This window comes from Schistocerca cancellata, chromosome 10 (genome assembly GCF_023864275.1).
Source record: "Schistocerca cancellata isolate TAMUIC-IGC-003103 chromosome 10, iqSchCanc2.1, whole genome shotgun sequence".
NCBI lineage: Eukaryota > Metazoa > Arthropoda > Insecta > Orthoptera > Acrididae > Schistocerca > Schistocerca cancellata.
Genome location: NC_064635.1, coordinates 67,130,084 through 67,145,093, shown reverse-complemented (window position 1 = coordinate 67,145,093; position 15,010 = coordinate 67,130,084). Strand labels below are relative to the sequence as shown.

The 15,010-nt window shown below is 41.5% G+C and overlaps 1 protein-coding gene across 12 annotated transcripts in view; it reads left to right on the top strand.

Moving 5' to 3' along the window:
- LOC126106316 (YLP motif-containing protein 1-like) overlaps nt 1-15,010 on the top strand; it is a 432,507-nt gene that overhangs the window by 79,722 nt on the left and 337,775 nt on the right. For all 12 annotated transcript variants that reach the window (XR_007523332.1, XR_007523330.1, XR_007523331.1 and 9 more), the window contains 2 exons: nt 988-1,205; nt 9,470-10,010. Coding sequence is in view for 9 of the 12 variants with exons in the window: in XM_049912551.1 (XP_049768508.1) it covers nt 988-1,205; nt 9,470-10,010 (759 nt within the window). In the remaining 3 variants the exon portion in view is untranslated. The remainder of the gene's footprint in view (nt 1-987; nt 1,206-9,469; nt 10,011-15,010) is intronic.

The window sequence follows — 15,010 nt, the reverse complement described above, 5'->3', positions numbered from 1 at the left end:
AAATTAGCCAAGTTGTGGGCCTGAGCACTAAATAAAACAGTCAGCTCTTCCCCACACCAAGCTTCTTAGCATACATAAGTGCGATTCTACAGTCTTTGGCAGCAGTGTGTGATGTGTGGATATGTATAGAGTGTTCAACTTGCTGAGCTTGTAACTGCTTTGTGAATTGTTAAAGTCTCTGGTTGTGTCTCCAGCAGTGATAGACGAAACGCCAGACGGAGTCCAATAACACATATGAAGCAGCTGCTGGTTGACTACAGAAAACTTTATTGACTTTGATGGGACTTCTCACAATGTAAAGATGAAGTTTGAAATCTAAAAACAGTTGCACTCCTGTGCACGGTATCAAATAGTTCTCACTAATGTAAGCAGTACCATTTCTTTTGTGTTGAGATAGTTAGAAGGATCTCCTCAGTAAGGACGTTGCACTCACTCTCAGTATTTCCGCTACCTTCTCAAAATGATGTGAACAGTTGAAAGACTCTACCTTGTTGTACTGAAAGTATGCTATATGCTCTTCATTGAGGAAGTGTGCTCTTAAGGTAGTGTATGAAATCCTGGGAACAACATTATGGTAGCCATTGCTGTAGTTTCTCCAAGAGTTACACGGCATCTTTCTGACAATCTTGTGTAGTACTACTGGTTTCTCTTATCTTGTTACATTTTAATTGAAATCTACTGTAATCAACAATAGTGTTAACATTATCCATGGCATTGCAAGACTAGCAACTGTTGGACTGTGACATTGTATTTTTTAAGTTTATTTATGAAAGGTCTAAAGCTTTATCTATAAACAACCAGAAGTTTGATGACACATAACTCTCAGTTGCCATTCAGAGTGAGACTGTAGTATTGCAACACAAATTATTGTTTAATTTCCTCTGGGAAGCCCCACATCCGTGTTGCCAGGTTGGCAATTTAGCTTTACTCTTCTGTCTGTTGACTTAATAGCATTACAGTAAATGTGACTATTTTATCCTGTCGCAGTATCACGAATCGATGGCAGCCATGGGAACAACGCCAGTTCCTGCTGCGACAGTAACTCCAGCTGCACCACCGACAATGCCACCGCCGGAAGTGGCTGCGCCGCCGCCTCTGCCGCCCCCAGATACTAAGCCTCCAGTTGCACCAGCTCCACCCCCACCGCCTGAGGAAACGGCAGACACTTCTGCTACGACCACTGCTTCGATTACAGATCCGTACAGGTCTGTTCTGATACTGGTGTCTATTCTTAAGTAACGGCTAATGATATTATAAGTAATTGCCTAAATAAAAAAAATCAACTTATCAAGTAGTGGCAGGAGAACGCACACGTAAAGGTATGAGTTTACAGGTTTCAGAGCCAGCGGCCCCTTTTTCTGTCAGAAGGTTTGAAGGGGAAGGAAGAGGGGTGAAGGAAAAGGACTGATGTTATGCTGGTACTGCTGATCCCTCCACAAAGCAACTTAAGAATACAACTCTCCTCACTCAGTAGTATCCTGGCATTGAATGTTGAATGTATCAGTTACTTTGATAAGGCCATGACTTTTTAAAATCACAGCCTGAAATGAGATCTATTTTGTCTGACTTTTGCCCACTACACCTACAATAGCTTTTCATCGCCCTCCCAAACCCCGCAGTATCCTTGTCAGACTCTTATGCTCCTTCTGCACCCATCGCTGTACCCTATGGCTTCTACCCTTGTGACCATCCCAGGTGCAATACTTAGCTTATGCATAGAGACAGGAAAATTTCACGAAGTCAACGGGTTTAGAAAATAACAGGAAATTGTTTTTTTTTTTTTTTTGATATCGCTTAATGTGTAATTTTGCTGTATAAAAATGTTATTTATGGATCATATGTTGAAAACAATAGACTGGCTGGGTGAGATCAAGATATGTGAACATGAAATAAGCAGTCTCGCATATGCGGATGACTTAGTTGTGATGGCAGATTCGATTGAAAGTTTGCAAAGTAATATTTCAGAGCTAGATCAGAAATGTAAGGACTATGGTATGAAGATTAGCATCTCCAAAACGAAAGTAATGTCAGTGGGAAAGAGATATAAACAGATTGAGTGCCAAATAGGAGGAACAAAGTTAGAACAGGTAGACGGTTTCAAGTACTTAGATGCATATTCTCACAGGATGGCAACATAGTGAAAGAACTGGAAGCGAGGTGTAGCAAAGCTAATGCAGTGAGCGCTCAGCTACGATCTACTCTCTTCTGCGAGAAGGAAGTCAGTACCGAGACTAAGTTATCTGTGCACCGTTCAATCTTTCGACCAACTTTGTTGTATGGGTGTGAAAGCTGGGTGGATTCAGGTTACCTTATCAATAAGGTTGAGGTTAAGGTTATGAAAGTAGCTATGATGACTGCAGGTATTAGTAGATGGCAGCAATGGCAGGAGGATGTCCACAATGAGGAAATCAAAGAAAAACTGGGAATGAACTCTATAGATGTAGCCGTCAGGGCGAACAGGCTTAAATGGCGGAGTCATGTTACACGCATGGGAGAAGCAAGGTTACCCATGAGACTCATGGGTTCAGCAGTAGAGGGCAGGAGGAGTCGGGGTAGACCAAGGAGAAGGTACCTGGATTCGGTTAAGAATGATTTTGAAGTAATAGGCTTAACATCAGAAGAGGCACCAATGTTAGCACTGAATAGGGGATCATGGAGGAATTTTATGAGGGGGACTATGCTCCAGACTGAACACTGAAAGGCATAATCAGTCATAAATGATGATGATGAAAAATGTTATAAATCTGAGTGGAAGTTACTGACACCAGTATTCAAAACTGATAATTACTGAATGTTGAAACTGCAATTTGACTTCTAATCTTCTCAAGTCTGAGTTCCATGTATAGTCTTAAACTTGCGGCTCATTTGCCCTGCAACAAACTTTGATGTGACATACAAATAACACATAATTTTGCCAAAAACATAGAATTATGCCAAAAAAACACCAAAGTTCGCAAAATAAAAAACACAGAGTTTGGCAAAAAGAAAAAGGTCAAATTTGGCAAAAGTAACACCGAATTTGGCAGAAAAACTGGTAAATTTGGTGAAAAAGTAATGCCCACTTCTTGGGGGATGGGGAGGGTCGGTGGCATGCTGAATTACACAAAAAGTAACATGAAAATTGCAACAAAAAAAAAAAAAAAAAAAAAAAAAACAGCAATCTCGCCAGCCTACATAAAATGCAGAGACATCACTTCTAATGTATATTCTTGTACAGGTTGTATTGAAAGTCCTTTCGACGCGCATGCGTGTCTGAAGGAAATTTGCCTCATAATCAGAATAACACTGGCACTGCAATATTGTATTTACCTGCTGATACCTGGCAAGAGACTTTCAAATACAATGTCTGACTTGTACGGAAATATATGTAATGGATCTACGATTACAGGTCGTAGACGCATGGTTACGACATGTGGAAGTTTAGGTCTGTCTGTGTGTCGTGCACGGATAGCCAAATGGTAAGACAACTGCTCGCGATAAGCAAGAAATCCTGGTTTGAGTCCCAGTCTGGCACCAATTTTTATTGTCATCATTCCATTCTGCAGCCGATGGTTGTCCTTATTCGCAATTGCAAATTCACTTAATGGATTTCGTAATGGCTGCAGTCGCCGCAGTGCCTGTTCCTTTTGTCATACATGCATGTCCAAAGGAACTTTACATTGTAATCAGAATAACACAGGCACTGCGGTATTGTAGAATGACAACAATCCGAACCATGTTTTTAACACAGGAAAATACCCTATAATTGGTGCAGGAGACCTGTGAAATGGCCACAAGAGATGTAGCAAATGTGGCAGTTAACAATAGTACTATACATCACACAAAAAATAAATTATCTGGAAATTTACGAAAGCTTGCTGTGAGGTGAAAAGGGTAAATGGGTAAAGGAAGCTGAATATAATTTGGTAGAATGGGAACAATATTTAGAGGTGGTTTATATCTGTCCAGAATGAATTAGGCCAGTTGAAAATGACTTGACGCAACCTGATTCTAGGGAAGATTCAATATTTACTTATGAAATTCAAAAAGCTTGTGATTAACTAGGAAGGCACAAATAACTAGGTACCAATAAAATAAAATTGGCAGGTGTGAATACTACAGACCCATGAAGAAAATTGATGTAACTGGAGAAGTTATGTCATGATCTTAAATATATATATATATATATATATATATATATATATATATATAACTATTCTGCTTCTGAAGAAAGCAGGTATGAATAAGTGTGAAAATTAGTGCAATCACTCAAGTGCCGCACTAGAGTCTTCTGGTGCCGTATTAGTGGAAGGGCCAAATTATTGAGATTGTCTTCAATTTAAACACACAGGAACTACATTGTATTATATCCGAGGATAATTCATTTCCACAGAAAACTTGAATCTTACAGTATGTATACAGCAGTTCCACTCACTACAAAATATGCTCCGAAGTTTTAGTGCATGCTGTCTCACACAACCACTGTACAAGCATTACACAGGGGCTGCATGTGTCCAATTGGTTGCTAAAGTAATCCAATATGTCTGCATCTTAGCAGCAGCAGCAGTGTTTGAAACCTTCATGCTGTCTCCTAAGTCTTCATCACTTTCTACTTCTCTACACGCTTTTGATTATTTTATTTCTTCATCTGTGAAATATCGGTCACCTTCTGTTTCTTCTTTACAAATTCTACTTCATGTTTTTCCTTAGCTGAGGGACTTCCAGTGACTTCCAGTGACTGTCAGCTGCTATAAGTCTTATTGTTTTTCCCAGTTTAATTGCCAACCCTCACTTGCTGCAAGCAAGTAACTGCCATCAAATTGTTTGTTAAATTCAGCTGCTTTTTCCTTTTGGGCCGCTGAATGGAATTCCTTTACTGCATTGTTGTTGTTTTTTGCCATTTCACTCTTTACCATAACCTACCGTTTTAACACACTCTCTATTTGGGTTGTGCACTGTCGAGTAACATCTTTCTTGTCGATGACATAAATAGTTGCTCATATATCATTGCGCTCGGCAGCAATGGTTTTCTGCAAAGAACTTACCTAAAATTTCAAGTTTCTGCTTGAGGTGTAGCGCAATGTGTTTCCTTTTAAAAGCTATGATACTGAACTATAGAGAAAACCATATCATCAGATGTGTACAGCATTGTTCCATAATTAAATGACAACATTGTGACCCACAATAATTGGTTTTATGCACATCATTTCTGCTTGAGCAACTAGACTGGATGTTGGCTGCATTACCGACAGGCTTGACTAATCAGGGATTGATTAGATAGTACAGGGCACCCTCTGCCATGCACCATATGGTGGCTTGCGGAGTATATATGTAGATGTAGAGAGAGTCAAGTATAATTTCATGAGTAGTTTATTGAAGAATGAAAATGGAAATTGTTATATTTGGAGAGGACAAGTTTGATTTTAAAAGAAAGAGGGGAACTCGCAACCAGTAGCAGACAGCAGATTTAGGGAAACATACACCGCATTTAATATGTGAAGAAGGCTTTTTGTTGATGTAAAATAAACTTTTTCGTTCTTAACGTCTTAATTTATTTCCATTTATGTGATGTGAACTGGAGAAGTCAGCACTGACAGAATGGTACAATAGACTGAAATTAAGAAGGGTGTAAGGCTGTAATCACCATTGCTATTTCATTTATGTATGAGGGAGTAGAGGACTGTTGTGTTTGTCACAGACAGAAAGTTTGAACAATAAAAGTCACAGGTAATGAATAACTCGCCCAGATGGGTTCTCTGTAATGTTGACAGGGATGGGTTCACTTCCCCATTGCAAGGCAGTATCGATGTGGCTGTTCGGCATACAATGGCAGACATTCTTTTGGCAGCCAACCAAGCCATTCCCTCTTCCTTGGGATCCCCTATCGGACAACGGTACCCTGGTGGACCCCAGAGGTCGCTAAGGCTCTCCAAAATCATAAGTGGCATCCTTCACTGGAGCACCTCATTGCCCATAAACAGCTCTGCGCCCATGTCTGCTACCTCATAAAACGACAAAAGTAGGAATCCTGGGAATGATCACGTGCCTCCCCATCACAGGTAGGTGCTAAGATCAGACCCCTCAGTGGTTTCCAGTACCTTGCAGGTGTGCCATTTATTTCCTTAGATTGCACTGTTTATACTGATTCAGACACTACCACTGAACATTTTGCTGAGCATTATGCTCGCGCATCTGTCTCTGAGGAGTACCATCCCGCCTTTTGGCTCATAAAAGAGCAGGTGGAGTGAATGCACTTATCTTTTACTACTTGCCACCTGGAGGCATGTAACGCTTCATTCAGTGAATGGGAACTCTCCAGTGCCCTGATACGGCCCCAGAGCCAGACCACATCCACAGCCAAATGCTTAAAAAAAATCTCTCAGTAGATTTTCAGAGTCACTTCATTCGCCTCTTTAATTAGATCTGCAAAGAGGCTGAGCTCCCATCTCAAATACATGGTGAACAAGAAGCGGTGTTGGCTCCTTGGGTCTTGAGGGCTTTTGGCTGCATCTCGGGGCGGGTTTTGCAAAAGCCACTCCACTGCTGGTAATTTGGTTCACCTAGAGTCCACCATCTGGACGGCCTTTGCACGTCGCCAGCACTTATCGCTATCTTTTTTGACCTACGAGATGATTATGACATGACATGGCATCACCCCGCACTTACTTTGTTACGTGAGTGGGATCTCCGGTGTCCACTCCTGATTTTTATCAATAACTTCTTATTGCACTGTATGTTCCCGGATCAAGTGGGTGCTTACCTCAGTACCCCCCATATCCAAGAGAACGTTCCCCTCCTCCTGGTGGCCATCAGTGGTCTAGCAGTGGCTGTGTGGGGTCTTTAAGCTATTGTTCTTCTTATATGTAGACAACTTTTGCTTTTATTATTACTCTTCTGGTATGGGTTTTGCCGAGTGTTGCCTGTAGGGTGCCATATGAAATGTGCAGTCATGGACTCTCACCATGGGATTTCATTTTCAGACACCAAGACTCGTGTCATGCACTTACATCGCCATCATATTGCCCACTTATACCCAGAGCTTTACCTAGACAATCAGTTGTTCTTGTAGTTGAGATACACCACTTTTTGGGACTGGTCTTTGATTCCTGGCTGACTTGGCTTCCCCTCCTGCACCAACTTAACTGAAAGTGCTGGCGACACCTCACTGCGCTTTGCTGCCTCAGTAACACTAGCTGGGGTGCAGACGCCCCAGCCTTCTGCAGCTCCACAAAGCCCTGGTTTGTTGGTTCTGTTCGGTCTTGATTATGGGAGTCCTGCATATGGTTCAGCACCACCCTCAGCATTGCGGATTCTGGACCCTATTTGACATTGTGGGGTCTGACATGTGAGAGGCCCTGCGAACAGCCCTTTGATCAAGGCTGGAGCCCCTCTGTTGCCTATCAGGTGCCAAAAACAGCTGCTAAATTACATTATACACATTTGTAGCTTCTCTGGACATCCCAACTACTGTGTCCATGTCTCTCAGCAGCGACCCAGAACTGGCTTTACAATTGCTGCATGCGTAGTGTCTCTGTTCGGAACTGCAACATCCTCCACTGTCGCCTCTAGTTGGGAAGACATAGCATCTGCCCCTATGGCTTGTCCCCTGACCTCAGATTTGTCTTGCTGTCTTGTTCGGTCCAAAGATTCTGTTAACTTCACAGTTTTTTGCCACCTGTTCTTGGCTGTCCTTGAAGCATATTCAAGTTTGTAAGTGGTATACACCAATGGTTACAGTTGATGGACGAACAGGCTTTGCGTACATACATGCACAGTGCAGTGAACTACGCTCTCTGCAAAACGGCTGTAGTATCTTCAGTGCTGAGTTGGTGGCCATTAAACTAGCCCTTGCCATGTTCGTTCTTGCACTGGCAAGAGTATCCTAATCTGTAGTGCCAGCCTTCAAACTATAGACCAAAGCTACTCTCTCAACCCATTGGTTCAGCTATTCAGGATCTTGTCTCTGGTCTCCAGCAAGCTGGACAGCCAGTCATTTTCATTTGGATCTCTGGTCATGTTGGGATTTCAGGAAATGAGTGAACTGATAGGTTGCCCAAGCTGGCCACCAGGATACAGTCCCTGAAAACGGGGGTAACAGCACTGTATCTTGGGTTTTTTATAAATCACCGATTGCTAGAGGTCCATAACTCGAAATGGGCTGCCCTGATATCTCCAAGCAAACTGAGGACAATTAACACCAGCATAGCCACATGGCAATCTTCCCTGTGTGCTTCTCGTGGGCAGTCCACCATCCTCTGTTGATTCTGCATTGGCCACACTCAGCTGACCCGTGGCCACATTCTCAGATGTGCCGACATGAGGATCTCCCCTCACTGCCGATGCGGAGCCTGGTGATGATGGTCCACTTACTCATAGACTGCCCGTATTTGGCTGCTTTGAGGTGGCATCTTAATCTTCTTGACACGCTACCTCTGTTGCTAGAAGATAATGCCAAACCAGTTGCCCTGATGTTATGTTTTGTCTGCGAAAGTGGTTTCTAATCATCCCTGTAAAGTACGCATTTTTGGTCCTACCAGAGTCCCTTGGCAGCCCTTGCTCAGTGTCCCAGCCAATCCTCTACCCTTCCCACGTTTTTATTCTCTTTATTGTTCCTTTCGTTTCTCGAATTTAATATGTAAACAAAAAGGAACCTGAGGTATTAGTGTGTGGAACAAGATGACGTGCAGGATGACTGAATGTTAAAACGAGTGAATTAATTCACTTACTTTGTAAGTACATCAGTGAGACAGATGCAAAAAATATATAGCAGTAAGGACTGCATGTAGCAAAAATTCCCTGTATACAAAGGAACAGCTGCTACCAACGACAAGTATAAACCACTAGACCAGAAAGATACAGGTGGAGCACTGTTATTTATGGGTCTAAAGCTACTTGGTGCCTCCAAGGCTCAGGAAGCTGACATAGGCTGGGAGAGTGGTGCCTGATTGTGTCATTGGATAATGGAGATAAGGCAGCCCTTTCTTGTATGTAATTTACATAAAAGTCAGTTTTGTTGATCAAAATGAGTATAAAGTTTCATATGATGTGTTGTATTTATCAGATTTGCAAATTATACATGGTAGAAATAGGAAATTTCCATTTAACATTCATGGAAAATGTTATAAGGTAAATGTACTCTTTTATTGCCAGATATATTAAGAAGATAATATCTTTCATAAAGAAACCTCTCAGAAACTGCTTGTTCAGCTATCCTGCACATTTCAGCTGAAACTGCCATTATTCCTGTATTCCAGCAGCAAAACAGAAACTCTCATTAATATAGTTTAACATTCGTACATACTAAACTTGTTTCCAAATGTCGATATTTAGTGTTTTCACTATTTGGCTATTGTTAAGTCTGCATGTGCAGTTTGTGTGTGTGTGGGGGGGGGACGGGCAGTTTATATATTTACAGTGAGACCACAATTTTTGTACATATTATTCATGTTCATGCAATCTGTTGTGACATTTGTTTTTCTCACTATTTCAGGACTGCTGTGCCGAAGCCTCCAGATGCACCTCCTCCCACTCCTGTTACAGTGCCTCCACCACCAATGACTGATCCGTACGGTGCTGCTGTGACGGCGGGTTACAGTACCGCGTCCAGCTATGGGACGCCATACGCGATGCCGCCTCCCACCCAACTGCCACCTATGCAACAGCCGCCTCCTGTCCAACAGCCGCCTCCTGTCCAACAGCCTCCACATGTGCAACAGCCCCCTCCCGTACAGCAGCCCCCACCTCCTGTCACCGCCGCTCCCCCTCCTTCTGTACCACCGATGACTGGTGGCTGGGGGGACACAACTGCTATGGGAGGATATGGCGTGGGCAGCAAAAGACCATATGACGCGACTGGGGAGCCACCCCCACAGTTTTCCCACCCACCACCCAATGTTGGTGGCGGTGACAACAAGAAGATGCGTCCTGGAGATTACCAGTATGGAGGTGAACGTGACAGGGGAGGTGGAGGTAGATGGGGACAAGATGACAACTCTTCTCATAAGACGGAGCCAGACCAACGTGCTGTTAAGGCAAGATATCTCTACTTTATCATACAAAGTATTCGAGCTTCTTGTAATGTTTCTAAAAATAACAAGTATGCTAACAGATATGTTCAAATTTCAGATTGTTTGTCTTTCATTCTTCTGTATAATATTTTATCACTTGTGTCGATTCTGAGTAGTCTCTGGCTGTTCACTTGTGTACAAAGATTGTAAGAAAGCTGTGTAATAATACTTAATATTGGATGAAGCACTGTTGTTGTTGAACTGAAGTGGCAGCCCAGTGAATGAAAAAATAAGTGAATTTATAAAAATTAGTTACAGTAAAAGTATAGATAATCTGCATTTCACATGATGTTTTTATTTTGTTATTTTTGTTATGTTGTCGGTTTGCTAAAGAGATTTTGCTTTTATTAAACTTTTCTGCTGAGTCATTCAATTTATTTGAAACAAAGTTCTTTATTCCATACTATTGGCTAGTTTCAACTGTTCACTGAATTTCAAGTGCACATTTTCGTCTTACGACATTATGCCATAATGAAGAACATAACATAATACAATACTGGTACTCCAAGAAACCACATTAAAAAGTTCAATATCAGGTGGGGTTTATTTCATTGTGAATTTGGACATACGAATGTGCACTTAAAGCCAAATTATGCATTTTTAGTGTGGTTTACGAAATTCAGATGCTGTTTGAGTAGCTTCTGGTGTCCTGTTTCTTTTGTGACATAATGTAAGATCTCTTTAATGCTTTATACGAACAAACATATGGGCTTCCTATGTCATCGTAGTTGCACACGCGCAGTATTTGCTTTTTTTCTGGCGCTCCCAGGCAACTGATGAAACGAACCTATTCCTAACAGATCGCGGGAAAGTATCACGAATGATGGCTTGAAAATGTTACTTTCAAAGTAAATTTCCTTCCACGCATGATGAATTATGTTGTTGTAGTTGTTGTTGTGGTCTTCAGTCCTGAGACTGGTTTGATGCAGCTCTTCATGCTACTCTATCTTGTGCAAGCTTCTTCATCTCCCAGTACCTACTGCAGCCTACATCCTTCTGAATCTGCTTAGTGTATTCATCTCTTGGTCTCCCTCTACGATTTTTACCCTCCACGCTGCCCTCCAGTACCAAATTGGTGATCCTTTGATGCCTCAGAACATGTCCTACCAACCGGTTCCTTCTTCTAGTCAAGTTGTGCCACAAACTCCTCTTCTCCCCAATTCTATTCAATACCTCCTCATTAGTTATGTGATCTACCCATCTAATCTTCAGCAATCTTCTGTAGCACCACATTTCGAAAGCTTCTATTCTCTTCTTGCCTAAGCTATTTATCGTCCATGTTTCACTTCCATACGTGGCTACACTCCATACAAATACTTTCAGAAATGACTTCCTGACACTTAAATCTATACTCGATGTTAACAAATTTCTTTTCTTCAGAAACGCTTTCATTGCCATTGCTAGTCTACATTTTATATCCTCTCTACTTCGACCATCATCAGTTATTTTGCTCCCCAAATAACAAAACTCCTTTACTGCTTTAAGTGTCTCATTTCCTAATCTAATTCCCTCAGCATCACCCAATTTAATTCCACTACATTCCATTATCCTCGTTTTGCTTTTGTTGATATTCATCTTATATCCTCCTTTCAAGACACTGTCCATTCCGTTCAACTGCTCTTCCAAGTCCTTTGCTGCCTCTGACAGAATTACAATGTCATCGGCGAACCTCAAAGATTTTATTTCTTCTCCATGGATTTTAATACCTACTCCGAACTTTTCTTTTGTTTCCTTTACTGCTTGCTCAATATACAGATTGAATAACATCGGGGAGAGTCTGCAACCCTATCTCACTCCCTTCCCAACCACTGCTTCCCTTTCATGTCCCTCTTAAAACTGCCATCTGATTTCTATACAAATTGTAAATAGCCTTTCGCTTCGTGTATTTTACCCCTGCCACCTTTAGAATTTGAAAGAGAGTATTCCAGTCAACATTGTCAAAAGCTTTCTCTTAAGTCTACAAATGCTAGAAACGTAGGTTTCTCTAAGTCTACATTCGATGAGGTTTTGTATGGGAGAGATACAAGGCATGTGTAATATGCAGGTAACACAAATGTAAGGACTGTGATGTTTGTGAGTGGAAACTAATGTCAGTGTCTGAAAGACTCACTTCATCTTTATGTAAGATGATGAAACTTTAAACTTTAAAAGTTTAAACAATAAACATCCTAACTGGACAGTGGAAGATAAAAAAAGCATTATTTCCAGTAAAGTAAAAAAATGTGGAGTCATATTAACGAGAAATTTTCTCAAAGGTGAAGTCTGTGAACAGCAGCTGCAAATGTTAGCACATGTAAACAGCAAGAAAACCCAACAATACTTTTCTGATCAGTGTGGTGAAATTTTGTAATTGTGGCTTGGTTTTCATATGAGAGGAGTTTTGAGGCGTGTTACAAATAAGTTAAAATACTCTTTCAGGCTGAATTAGAATTAGTGACCTACAGATATCTGCTTATGAAATTCTACAGTTTACCTCTATAGACCTTACCTACCGAAGAGTGTATGTAATATTGGATATAATGACATTTTTACAGGTAGTTTAATTTCATTGAATAATGCTGTCCTTCTTTGCAACAGTGGGAAAGCATATCTCTGAGACAAATTAATGTTAACTTACCAGTGCAAGATGTATTTAATTAAGTTAGGTAACTCGTTCATCAGTGTGTTTGCATTTTATTGGGTCAGAGCGACAGCATTTCACGCAACTTCTCATTCTTTAGAACTCTAAAAAAGAAAATTTTCAGCAATTTTTAAAAATGTATTTGTACAGTGCCACTACACACCATTTGTAACCCATTTTCTCAAATGTAAATTCCAAAACAAGACATCACAGTGAATGAGTTTTTTGACAAAAGGAGCAGGGAGCTTCCCCATGACGTCACAAGCATCACGTGACTCAAATGGAGCTTTTTAGCGGGCTTTCAGATTATTTGAATTTCATCCCCCATCCTTTCTTTAAAGAAAATTCAAGAGGAGAAAAGCATATTGCATGCATAAAATGGCATAAACCATTTAAGATGATTTCCAGAAAACAGTCAAATACCCTATTGCCTGCAATGCCTGCTACCATCGTTACGGAAACCTACTTGCTGAATACTGAGACAGAAAAAAGTTAATGTAAAATTACTTGTTTAGAAGGAAAGTAGAGAGAGTAAAACATTTAGTTTCTCTTTACAAATGTGTAGTTTCACAATATTGTGCCCAAAAACATCATCATCGTGTTAGTGGAACAGTTTGGATCATTATGTGAACTGGGGAGCAGCTCCCTCTTTAATTTTAGCGCAGAGTCCACACTCAAAAATTGTATAGTGCGAATAAAGCGGACATGCTCAGTAAACCAAAGCTTTAATGATGTAGCTAACCTTGTTTGTGACTGATCTCTAGGTTACATGCTCAATTCTTGGTTATAAGATTTTTTTCTGTTACTTACTCCAGCAGTTGCACTGTGCTTCAGATTCAACATGAAAATGGGATCTACTTATAAGTGTCTGGTATTGTCAGGTCAAAGAGTGTGAGAAGGTAAGGACTTACTTTGTAAAGCACTGGCCTGTTTAAACCAAGGATTGCTTAGCCTTACTTGTGTGTTGCATTACTGGACAACTGAGTGGTGCATATGCTGTCAACTTTATGTTTGGTATATGCCGTATGTATCTCATAAGCTGTGTGTAAGAACACTTTCTGTGTTGTGCCATGTCCCTGGTTTTGGTCTTAAAGTTGTCTTGTGCGACACATGCTTAATGAGAGAAACCGGCATTATCATCAATAATACTGCTCTGCAGTTTGTGTGGTTCAGTAGGAATAATGTTACTCTCAGATCCTAAATCCCTTACCTGGTTCAGATTCATTGATGACATCTTTGCAAGCTGGATTGAGGGTGAGGACACCCTATTCACATTCCTCCAGAACCTCAACTACAACTCCCCCATTTGCTTCACCTGGTCCTACACTCAGCCCAACGAGCTGTCTTCCTAGATGTTGACCTCCACCTCAAAGATGGCTACATCAGTACCTCTGTCCATACCTAACCTACTAACCACCAGCAATTCTTCCACTTCAACAGCTGCCACCCGTTCCATACAGCCTAGCCACCCATGATTGTTGCACCTGCAGTGATGGATAGCGCCTCTCAAAATATACCGAGGGTCTCACTGAAGCCTTCACAGACCGTAATTACCCTCCCAACCTTTTATAAAAACAAATCTCCCATGCCTTATCTTTCCAGTCTCCCACCACCTCCCAAAGTCCCACTGTCCTGCCACAGCAGAGCATTCCCCTTGTAACTTAGTACACCCAGGACTGGAGCAACTGAATTACATTCTCCACCAGGGTTTTGACTACCTCTCATGCCCTGAAATGAGAAATATCCTGCCCACCATTTTTTCAACCCCCCTCCCCCACACACACACAGTGGTATTCCGCCATCCACTGAACCTACATAATATACTCATCCATCCCTACACAATCCCTGCTCCCATCCCCTTGCTTCTTGGCTCATACACCTGTAATAGACCTAGATGCAAGACCTGTCCCATACATCCTCCCACCACCATCACCTACTCCAGTCCGATCACAAACATGACCTATCCCATCAAACGCAGGGCTACCTGTGAAACCGGTCATATAAATTATTCTCGGGACTGAGACTTGGCTGAACCCTGAGATAGGAAGTTCTGAAGTATTTAGTGAGGGTTGGAATGTGTATCAGAAAGACAGATTGGACACCGTAGGAGGTGGTGTCTTTATTACAGTTGACAAAAATATTGTGTCTATTGAGGTCGAAGTAATGTGTGATTGTGACGTTATCTGGTCACGTTTAACAGGGCTAGGGGAAATAAAGTTAATTGTGGGGTGTTATTACTGGCCACCAGGTTCCACCGTGACAGTTCTAAAATCATTCAAAGGGAGTCTACATTCTGTGATGTGGTAGCCACGAACAGACCAGACCTTATCAACGGTGTCAGCGT